At 43.9% G+C, this 11759-nt stretch overlaps 1 protein-coding gene across 1 annotated transcript; it reads right to left on the bottom strand.

Moving 5' to 3' along the window:
- Nucleotides 1-4193: 4193 nt before the first annotated feature.
- On the bottom strand, nucleotides 4194-11017 carry LOC119655388 (dolichyldiphosphatase 1-like). Its single transcript, XM_038061259.1, has 5 exons — nucleotides 10860-11017; nucleotides 10696-10796; nucleotides 10454-10632; nucleotides 10162-10389; nucleotides 4194-5509 (listed from the first exon to the last, which is right to left on the bottom strand). Exons 1-5 carry the CDS (start codon nucleotides 10972-10974, stop codon nucleotides 5380-5382), a joined length of 753 nt encoding a protein of 250 aa, XP_037917187.1. The 5' UTR covers nucleotides 10975-11017; the 3' UTR covers nucleotides 4194-5379.
- Nucleotides 11018-11759: the final 742 nt, after the last annotated feature.

The raw sequence follows: 11759 nt of genomic DNA, 5'->3' as shown, positions 1-11759 counted from the left end.
AAAATTGGTGGTGAAAGGTGAGTCCACCTCAAGCAGCTCACAAGGCCTTCAGATCAAGCAAATCTCGTCCCAGACCACACTCCCAAACAACTATCGCTTCGCCTCACCCAGGGTAACACTTTGGCATCAATCCACGCCCAAAACAACTTAATTCAGCCAGAATAGGTCTGCTTTGGCTGTCGCGTTCTAAACAAAGCATTGCTCCAAAAGTTCCTACTTTGGCCATCATGCAGCCCGCACAGCTGTTACACAGAGCCTATCCAACAGTGGGACCCTCACTACTGGTCTACATTTCCCGGAACTAAACTCGTCGATGAAATGACTGGGACACTACTTAAATCTTCCGTAACCATGAAGCAGACATGCATATCTGCTTTATATCTTCCGCCAAAAAACCATACTTCCAGAAATTCCACGGCTCACTTTTAATAGTTTCCTGTTCAACAATGTGTAATATTTACATCGATTATGAAGTATTGAGTTTTCGAAATGCTTCCTTCAAAAGCGAAACTAAATCTAGTCTCAGATCAGCTTTGTGAACCGTGGCAACGTTACCAGTGCATACAATACTTTGACAAGGTCATTCTCCATATCATATCATATCATCACCATGAAAATTTTTGGAGGTATTCTTGTCTCCTGGATGTGCGTAATAAGAGAGCCGCTGACATCGGGCTCGAAAGGGATCACCATCTGATAGTCGCTGACGTTCGCTTGCGTTTCGGGTCGCCATTTCTCGTAGGCTTGGGGAGCTGCGACCCCCTAAGCTCAACATCAACCGCTTGTATGACCCAATTGTTGCTCGACAGTGGAAGAGATATCTTGCTGATCGGACGGCAGAGAATACCGATGAGTATTGAGACGCCATTAAAAATGCTCTTTTCTCGGGTGCTGTACAAGTCGTCAGCCACGTCCCGAAGCGGCATCATAAGACCTGGTTGACTGCGTAATCGTTGAAATGAACCGATGAACGGAAGGGGTTGAAGGCTCAACTCCGTATTATATCCGATGGGGTTCCTGATATGTGGATATGGACTGTTACCCCAAGCAGAAGACAGATAATTTGGGCCAACAATACACTCAAAAGGAGTAAAGCCGCTAGGCACCTGCAGTTGCCGCTTCTTCCACTCGTAGAGAAATTTTGGGAATCCGGGGGAGTCCGCCAGGTTTGCATCCTGCCACCGGTAGTATTTCTGTTATCGGTGATGTTCTTCATGCTGCCTTGTACGAAGGATGTGGAAGAATTCAATGGACGATGACGTCTTGCCTGAAGTATTTCGACTACACTGATGATATCTGTTTGCTATCTCATCGAGTCATGAACCGTGACTTAATGGCTCTGGATTTGGAAAGAGAGGCAAGTAAACTTGGACTGAAGATAAACACCAATAGAACCAAGGTTCTTAGTCTGGCCAGTCATCGCACTCTCCCTATCTGGATTAATGGGCAAAGAATCGAAGGCGTCGATCAATTTGTATATCTAGGAAGGGTGGTTTTTTTCGGTTCGGTCTGAACGGAGAACCGATGCTGACTTGACGTGACAGTGTTTGTGCTCTGCTAGGTGAACTTTTTCCGAGATCCGAGCCTTCGGTGTCTCCGGACGGTCGCGCTCAGGGAGGGGAAGAAATTCCTCCCCTGGCGAGTTGTGAGATCGGGGAGAGTATGGCGAGGCTCAGGTCTCGGAAGTCACCTGGCTGGGATGGGATGACAGGCGAGATGTGCAAAGCCATCTGGCAGGCCATCCCATCTCATGTCCAGTGTTTGTTTGAGTGTTGTTTTCGAGAGGGCTATTTCCCTGCATTCTGGAAGACTGCCAGGGTGGTTGTGCTCCTGAAGTCGCCAGAGAAGGATAAGAGTAGTCCTCGGTCGTACAGGGCGATATCTCTTCTCCCGGCCCTTGGCAAGGTCCTGGAGAGGATTATGGTCCAGCGACTGGCGGTGAAATCATCCCATCTGGCGTCTGACAGGCAGTATGGCTTCCGCACTGGGAGGTCCACCGACGACGCCTTGATGCATGTTAGGAATTTTGTTGTCTGTTGTCCTCGCAAATACGTCCTTGGAATATTTGTTGATTTCAAAGGCGCATTTGACTACCTAAGTTGGTCCTCTGTGTTGTCAAAAATTCGTGAGTGTGACTGCCGGGAATTGGCTCTGTGGAAGAGCTACTTCCACGGTAGAAAGGCATTCGCCCAGGGTGTCAATGAGCGTGTGTGGGTGAATGTTGAGCGCGACTGCCCGCAGGGATCTATCGCAGGTCCATTTATATGGAATCTGATGATGGACGAACTGTTGGGTGAGCTTTCTTCCGTGGCTGAATGTGTTGCCTACGCGGATGATCTCCTCATTCTTGTTGAGGGGAGCACTCGCCGTGAGCTCGAGCAGCAGGCTGCCGAATACATGCGCATAGTTAACGCATGGTCCAGTAAAGTCGGTGTCGCGATCTCAACGGAGAACACCGTCGGGATGATGCTTCTTACGTCGTCCGCCTTATGTGAAGTTGATCGGAGGGTCTTTAAAGATCCGGCAGAAAGTGACCTACTTGGGAGTCACGATCGCGGAACGCATGTCTTTGGTCGCGCACCTGCGCGAGCTGAGGCTGCGGCTTACAAATTTAGCGTGTATGTTGAGGCGTGTCATGAGGTGTGAGTGGTGTCTAAGAAGGAGAGCTTCTAGATCCATTTATGTGGGGCTCTTCCTTGCGTGTTCTACGTATGGGTCCCCTATGTTATATGACTTGGCGCTGACAGCGAAGGGCAGGCAGCTGCTCTACGCTCCGACACGTCCGGCGTGCCACGGCCTACAGGATGAGGAGAGGCGTACCTTTGCTGCATACTGATTTAGTAGCTGTTGATCAGGTGGAGGGATTAGGACTGCTTGCGGTCAAAAAGTTGTTAGACGAGAGTGTAACATCTAAGTGGCAGCTTAGATGGGATGAATGTGGGAAAGGTCGGGTCACGTATAAGTACGTTAGGAATGTGTCTGCCAGAGGAAGTTCCGTCGTGGACTTTGGGCTTGAGATGGGCTTCCTCCTGACTGGGCATGGTAGCTTGAATGAGTTCCTCTTCAAGCGCAACCTTGCCTCCAGTCAGGGCTGTGTTTTGTGTGGGGCTGACTCGGAGGACTGGTTACATGTTCTCTGTGTCTGCCCAGCGTACAGTGACATCCGCAATCTAGACGACATGGGCGTTCACGTATTGAACGGTATCTACGATGTTAGCCAGTGCCTTGCTAGCAATGGGACGCTTAAACGCGCTAATGCATTCGCGAGTGCTGCCTTCCGACGAAGGAGGGAGCTCCTCGACTCTGCTTCGCTTGCAGTTGATTGGCGAATGGCCTAGTGGCCGTGGTGGTCAACCACCAGTTTTGTGTTTGGTGTTAGTGTTGTCTTGTGATGTCCTTTGTGTTGTGTTGTACGCAGAGCGGTAGTTAGCTGGTTAAAGGTTCCGTTGCGGTTCTCCGCCTCGGGCTGATTCCAGTTAACCCGTTGGGGAGTTCCGTCCCCACGTACTCGAGGAGGGCGATCAGACGCGAGTCTGCAAGGAACTCATCTGAAGTGGCTCTGCCACGAAGCCTCACCGGAGGTTATCTGGTACCTTGGGAACCGGGATGGCCCTCTGAGAGCATATGCTCCAGGAGAAATCCTGGAGGATGTGCTCTCGGCCCAGTTATTTGCGGTTGGCCCCCTAGTGGGAGTTTCATCGTGGTTGTGGTTATGCCTACATCGCAGGCAGAGCTCCTCGGAGCTCAAGCGTGGAGTTCCGCTGTACAACTCGGACGCCGTACCCCTTGGTTGCGGCAGAGGTGTTAGATAGGCCTCGCATCCACTGGTGTGAATGCTGAGCCTGCACTCAGTATAAACCAGGACCGCTGTGCTTGCATGGCGGGGCTCTGATTGTAGTCCCAAAATCAATCCGTGTCCGAAGAGGATCGTGGGATTAAGCCTTCACGGCAGGTACTCACGTTAAACCCCCAGGACTTTCGTGTCGGTTCGGTCATGCTGCTCCCAAGGCAGAGGTGGGGCAGCGTCTGATGAGTTGCCTCTGGCCTGGACGAAACCGCAAGTCATAAAATTTGATATTGTTAAGCGACTTCCAACCGTGTCAGATACTTCTTTCTTATCGATCGGGTACCACTGTGTTTTGTAGTTGGCTCTTATGAAATGGAGGTCTTACGTTAGAAACAAACAAATTCTCTAAAAAAGTCATGCTTTATTATACATGAGCTCACTTCCATTGCTCCATTACATATTGAGAAATTTCTAGGCTCAAAATCAAATAACTTAATAAATCCGTAATTTGTTATGCCATTTGAACGCAAATAGAAGGGCATAGAATGATTGGAAATCAATTGATCAGCGTAAAATCTCTGTGGATTTAATGTCATCTCAGAGCTTATTCAAAATATATACTAAATCATACACCACGAACAAAAACCGACCTTCCAATGTGACAAACATAATAAAACAACTGGACATATTAAATTCGTTCTATGATTGCTATTCTGTTCGAATGTGTTTCTTGTGAGTCCTTGCCAATTTGTGAGTGTGCTTTTCTATTCTGTTACTTTGCAACTTACTTTCCGAAAAATTTATACTACGCAATATAAAAAAGTTTCTTTTGCTATTAAATCAAAAATATTTAATATGTATTCAAAACAATAGTTTTCATTTGCGTTTTTTCCTTGTCGTATTATATTCTTGATTCGCTAAAAAGGCTTATTAGAAACATGTTTACACCTCGCTCAATATTTTCTTTTTATTCATCTATATTTACGTGTTTTATTACTCCAAATTATTACGCGGTTTACTTACTTATTTCAACACTATCATTGAAGATAGAATGTATAAAAAATCGTTTAAATCACATTCATATTATAAGTATATAAATCAATTATATTATGTACTTAATCTTTTGCTAATGTCTCTTTTTTGTCGAAGTCCTCATATACATATTTCTCTTTAATTACATTATCATCTTCATTATTGTGTTGTATAGTACAAACAATGAGACTTAATACCTAACATTTATACTTGTGTTAGCTTAATGTCCATGAAATCAGGAATAATTCCGAGGGAAATGAACACCTCCCTTTCTACGCTACTCAAAATCGTTAAGTGTCTGTTTGCTTTGCAACTAAAAGTCCAAGGCGCATCGGGAGAGGCTTCAAAATCGAAAAGAGAAATCGCAGAAAGAAAGCTACTCGTTCTAAATATCATTGTATTGATTCACCGCATGGGTAGAATGGACGATGGTTAACGAATGAAACATACAATAAACGAACAGACGATGATATATGTGAAAAGGGTGATCAGCACTTTGTCGGCATTATTTCATAATGTCGGCATTGATGATAGCCCTATTTTCAATAGGGCCAACGTTGTCACTGTGATTTCATACTGATTAACTTTCGCGATCTGGCTCGGGATTCTTGCCGTGTAACAGTGTATTCGAACCACAATATATTTGGAATTAATGTTGTGTCTCGTAAGAGGAAAAATTCCGATATTTTCCTGGAATTAAATTTGAAGGTTTGACGGTTAATAAAAGTGCTTTATTTAAAAAAAATTTAATAGTCAAAGGGAACTCAGGCAAACAAATAATATCAACTTATAATTTAATCTTAAGTTACATTTTTAAATGAGACTTTTTTTATAAATGATTGAATGGAAGCCATCGCCAGAGACTTAAATAAACCTGTTGGGGAAACGCGGCCTTAATTCTACTCTTGCGCCCTGTGAGTTGAGGTTGACGAATACACTCAAAGTCTCTCCTGCTTATCGTAAAATGCGACTAAAAAAGCTACAAATTTGTGGTGTAGTAACTTGCCAATTTCGAAACTTTACTGTTGCCAAAACCTCAACAATACCTCGGATAGGGACTGAACTGACGGCTACGACGTTTGGCTATCGAAAACGGAAAATGATTGGTTTCTGGAATATGCGCGCACTTCTCAACGACGGTGGCGAGGGTTCCCAGAATGCTCTTTTTCTCCAACTTGAGCGAGAGTTCCAAAGACATGAGTTGAGCATTTTGAGCCTAAGCGAAGTAAGATGTTGGGACTCTGGAGAGTACACATCTCCCTGTTGCCGCACTAATGGCAATGTGCTTTTGTACTTTACAAAGCCGAGTTGTAACAGATGGAAACCCGATGTCGGGTTGTTTCTAACGGCTACCGTAAGATTAAGGTGCATCACATAGTGCAAGGCACTAACTGAGACTTCTGATATAGTGGAGAAAGATGCTTTCCGCCAGCAATTACACGGAGTTCATGAGGGGCTTTTATAGCGATGGGTGATCTGAATGCAAAGATGGGCTCTGACAACAGCTTCTACCACTCGTCAATAGTGGCACATTGTTCGAGCACAGAAGCTGCCACAAGATCATTTGGGTTTCAGCTGACGGACACCGTACAAGCAATAAGATTAACTACATTACGATCAACAGTAGATTTATGAGTTGTCTCCTGGATGTGTGTAACAAGAGAGACACTCACATCGATCTGATGGCCGCTTACGTTCACTTGCGTGTTGCGACCACAACTTCTAACAGGGTTGTAGAGCTGCAACCAATTTTCTCTATGTAATTATCTAATTCAAGTTCTGCATCTCATTTTAAGGGGTTGACCTGGTTTATAACTTTGAAAAAATCGTTTTTTGTACTGCATTTTTTTCTTCGTTGTAACTATCTGAGTATACGTCCTTAAAATTTCAATTCGACCCGAATAAAGTTGAAGAAAAAAATTTAAATTCGTTTTTCTACAAATAACATGATGAAACCGTGATAAAAAATGGTTATCAAAAGAAACTGTGATCAAAATTGCTCGAAAACCACTGAATCGATCTTTTTGAAACTCGGCCAACTTTTCTACTGTTATTTAACTAAATCTATCGGGGGATTGGGGACTGGGGTTGAATGTTGAATTTCAGCTCTTCACTTATGCCGGGCGCAAGTTGAGACGCAGCTTAGTGTAGTGACGCGACGTGGCTCATTGTGAGTTTTTGTGAAAGGAAGAAATGAATGTAACAGCGGGAGCATCGAAGATTGCTTCCTATACTGATCCCATACGTAGGGCTACGGAGTAGTTTTGGGTGTTCAACCCCCTCTCTCCCCTTTATAGTCACTTGAACGACGATTTACACGATAATATAACAGTTTTTAAATTTTTTTGTTGGGAAAAGTGTTCTAAAGAGTGAATTCTTCTTTAGATAATTGCTCTTGGGCAGCTTGTTACAAAATATTCCTGGAATTCAAGAAAGATAGCAGCCATCCCGTTGACACATCGGTGGCCTGTCGTATATAAGCAGTGGTGATAAACTTGCGCCCAGCGATTTCAGTTCCGTTTTTCTTTCATCACCCTGCGCCTCAACTGATTCCTTCCTCTCTCTTTCTCTGATTTCAATCATTTGAATGTCACTTTATCTTTTGCGGTGCTAATAAATGGAATTATCTCAAATGTCGGCATGGCTCGCGGTAATGATGGATGAGCAGAGAATTGGATACCCGGTCATTGTGGTGTAGAAGGAAATGAAATCTCGGATGCTTTAGAAAAAGGAGATTCAAACACACACCTTCAGATAAAACCAGCGCTGGTAAATACTACGCAAAATTAAGGTAGCGTTTGAAGAATGAAGTTTAAAAAACAACCGCATTTGGCAAAGAAGAAACTTCGACAACAGCGGTAGCAGTAGCTCACGACAACATGCCCGCTCAATCGTTGCATTGGCTAAAATCGACGAGTTTAAGTTCACATTATTCTTCAGTTTAGCATATTCATTAGATTCAGTCCCCAGCGACTATCATTTGTTTCCTAACCCCAAATAATAGTACGGAATTAAAAAACTTGGGGACAACGAGGAAGTTATCAACACTGTAAATGCATATTTTGAGGAACTTGATGATTCACGTCATAAAAATTGTATCACTGTATACGAGCCCTTTATGAAAACAGTATGTCTTCATCGAGATCACGTTGAAAAATAGAAGGGAAAAACTCACTAAAATTTGTTTAACAGGCCAGAAGCTTTTTAAACCGCCCTGTATCGACAATGCTGCCGTGTTACTTGGAGTCATTTGAGATAACTATAGCTTCCGAATCCAGATTTCCAAACACCAGAAAACATTGAAACAAACTTGAGTTGAACTTTTCTCAGAAGCCATCAGCTTTGAAAATTATCGGATTCCAAAGCTCATAAGATGGCTTTTGGATAGATTGTGTTAGGATCAACTACACAAAGCTAAGCTTTAACGAGTACTCCAGCTGGGGGGCATAGCGCATCAACAACTCCTACTCACCATCGCAATCGGTTTCTGGCTGTCGGCTTTAGCTGCTTCGACGATTTTCCGGGAAGCTTGCGCTCCTCCTCCCCTCCATCTCTAAGAAGGAGTTTAAAACTTTGACACGTATGGCCAGTGCCAGAAACTCCGGTAGGAGTTCGGAGGAGGAGGCTCAGTTTCTCCTTCAGTAAAGGAACTTCTTACTACAAAATCGAGTGTCGCTTTCAACGGATCGGGTCGAAACTTCAACTCGAGCAGCTTTGTTTAACGATTGGATAGTGATCTCCACTGCGATTTCCACACTCTCATCAACAGAGTGTGCTACTGCCATACACCATAGCGCGAAACAATCCTAATTTGCTATTGACGTTGAGATAGTTGCATTTTTTCATTTGAGTCCAAAGAAATCAAGTTTGGTGCCGTACGCTGAGCGTAACCGTTATTATTTGCGGTAGTTCCTACTTCCGTATTCGCAATAATAGTGGGAATCCTCTGTCACTGTATACGCTGCGCTGCGTTTTCAGCTTTTTTCGCGATAACAGAGCCGCAGCGCGTAGCGCTCACCACCGCTCCTAGTGGTCAACAGTACCATAAACTCCTTACTTCCACCAATCCACCTTGACGTGTGCGCTGTCAGCAAGGTTTCATGTCATCCTTTTGGGACATGGCAGTCTACTTCAACCGCCTCATAGCCGCGCTTAACGGCGCAGTGCGTATCAGTATTTGTCGGGCGGACTATTCAGAAACGGCCAATATTGAATTTAACGAGCCGACCTATGTTCCTCTGCAGAGGACGCAGTAGCGAGATGATAGTTCCATTAGAGGCCTATGTTAGTATTTCTTCTGTTACGTACAATCTAAAGGCAACCCGTAAATCTAATGCTGAGCGCTATATCGTGGGTCTAATTAGACATACGTTGTCGATCAGTCGACAGCTGACCTTAAGATAGGCTCTATGCTCAAATGGTGTGCCGGGGATGACGAGGCAATGTAAATTTCAGAAATCTACAAATCTATTATCATTGTTAATACGATCATCAAGATAATGTGCTCCTCCTTCCGAGCAAAGTGTTGCCAGAGCTCACTTCTAGGAAGCCTCTCCTAAACTAATGCATATAGAAAGCAGAAACCTCTCTTGATGCACTACAAAATCGTGATACCCCTTAACCTGAACCGGAATCTCACAGTCAAGATCCTGTCAGAAACCAACTTCCAGGACACGACAGCGCGTTTTACGGTAGCTCTCAGCAAAACTCCTATCCCGGACTCACTTTTACTTTCCAGAATTCAAAAGAACAATGAATTAGGGAAGCAAGCATGTCCAGAGGTTCTGGAGAGAATTGAAACACGTTTCAGCTATTCAACAAGGAAGGATACAATAGAACTTCTTTAACAAGTTCTGTTCGCAATAGAACAATAGTATTTGCTGCTCACATGTAGTTTCATGAAAGCAATCCATTAGGTCCCGTTCACAAGTGGGGTGGGCTCGTCGTGATCTACCAAATGCCTGATCTGGATGCAATCGCGAGACTTTTAAATCCCCATCCATCGTATCAAACCACCGTTGTTTCGGCCGGCATTTTGGTCTTTTACCATCGACTTCGATGTTCAGACTAATCTTGGCAAGTGAATTCTCTTTGGCGCGAATTACGTGACCATGACAATGGCAATTTTTGAACTGAAGGAAGTCGACTTCACTTTAGAAGCGTAGAATTCGATTTGGCGCAAAATCACGTTGACCTCGTGCAATTATGTCTATATTGTGGGCAGCGCAATAGCATTTCGTGTACTTTGCGGTATCTGAACCGTATCGCACGAGAGTTGTTTATAATTAAAGTCCTACATGAATTGCTACGCGACCAGTACTGCCTGCATGACATGTACTCACCATGAAACAATGCAAGGAAACATCGGACTTAAATAAAAATGCGTTAGAATGAACCAGAATGCCCCGGCTAGGGTGCCTACGAATGCTCCAGTTAGCACTTGACTCCACGTATGATATCGCAGGTAAATTCGACTGCAGCAGACCATTGCCGCGAGAATCCAAACAACTATTAGCACAAGCAATCGCACGGCTCGTTCCAGCGGCGCATTGTTGTTCATGTGGTGCAGTCTGCAATGACACAAGGAGTTAGTTAGAAGTTATATCCTGCGAGCTAAGTGGACCGTTAACTGACCTTATCAACACAAATAGTGTCACGTATGTGGCGAAAAACCATGCAAATTGCGAATGACTCGACGGCATACCGTACTCTGTGTATAAGTTAGCCCGCTCGATGGGACGTGGCTCCCGAATCAAATGTTTAAGGACTTGGTTGAGAGCTTCATTGATAAGCGTACCACAAAAAAACGTTATCTAACAGATATAAATGAAAGAACAAACTCAGCGATGATCGAGCACCTAATATGATCATCTTACCGTATGTAAATCACGTCTAAATAGTATTAAAGCTACGAATCCGGCCATAATGGCCAAAGGCGAGAGGCTGGCCCACGCTAGAAGGAACCCTAACAAGTCTCCTGCATGAAAATTATCAGAGAAAATATTAACTGTCTCAATTTTAGTGTGTGTTATTTGTTTACCTTTTGGATATTCTACTAAGGTCAATGTAATTGGCCGCCATTCTAAATGATTGTTATCCATGAATATGTGTTTTTCCGCCGTTGGACTTGGACTCGTGTCATCGTTTGACGACATTTTTATTTTGACAGCTATCAAAAGTCTTGTTCGAAAACGAGCGCCTCTTCTTTGTTGATTTCGAATAATTCAAAGTATGTTGAAAAAGTTACATCTGGGTGAGTGGTAGATTTTATATTAGAATTCCACTCCTACTAGAAATTTTAAACAGGTAGCTACTCGAGTTTCTCAAAATCAAGTTATAAAAAATAAATAGTGGGAAAAACAATGAACTTCGTTCTCCATACTCTTATGAGTCACCACTGATAATATTATCTGGAGAGATGGTTTTATGATTCCATTTGATTAGTTATTGAGGGTCAGGGTCGTGGTATCGCTCATAGATTTCGTCGTCATGTAGGCTATGGAATCGTCCATCCTTATGTAGGGGGCCAAAAATTCTTCGGAGGATTCTTCTCTCGAACGCGGGCAAGAGTTCGCAATTTTTCTTGCTAAGAACGCAAGTTTCCAAGGAATACATGAGGACTGGCAAGATCATTGTCTTGTACAGTAAGAGCTTTGACCCTATGATGAGACGTTTCGAGCGGAACAGTCTTTGTAAGCTGAAATAGGCTCTGTTGGCTGACAACAACCGTGCGCGGATTTCATCATCGTAGCTGTTATCGATTGTGATTTTCCACCCTAGATAGGAGAAATTGTCAACGGTCTCAAAGTTGTATTCTTCTTCGTATTTGTATTTGACCAGTGCGGTTTGATGTTGTTGGATGATTCGTCTTCGGTGCTGACGTTGCCACCATATATTTTGTCTTGCTTTCATTGATGTGCAGCCCAAGATCTCGCGCCGC

This window comes from Hermetia illucens, chromosome 4 (genome assembly GCF_905115235.1).
Source record: "Hermetia illucens chromosome 4, iHerIll2.2.curated.20191125, whole genome shotgun sequence".
Classification (NCBI taxonomy): Eukaryota; Metazoa; Arthropoda; class Insecta; order Diptera; family Stratiomyidae; genus Hermetia; species Hermetia illucens.
Note: the sequence above shows the minus strand (reverse complement) of the source record. Positions and strands in the feature narration are given on the sequence as shown.

What these genes read in the sequence shown, in the direction of transcription:
- LOC119655388 (XM_038061259.1), bottom strand. Translation starts at nt 10,974, where the DNA reads ATGTCGTCAAACGATGACACGAGTCCAAGTCCAACGGCGGAAAAACAC. An exon ending in CTTAGTAGAATATCCAAAAG is followed by an intron (nt 10,797 to 10,859) that starts GTAAACAAATAA and finishes ATTTTCATGCAG; the next exon opens with GAGACTTGTTAGGGTTCCTT. An exon ending in TTAGACGTGATTTACATACG is followed by an intron (nt 10,633 to 10,695) that starts GTAAGATGATCA and finishes TATATCTGTTAG; the next exon opens with ATAACGTTTTTTTGTGGTAC.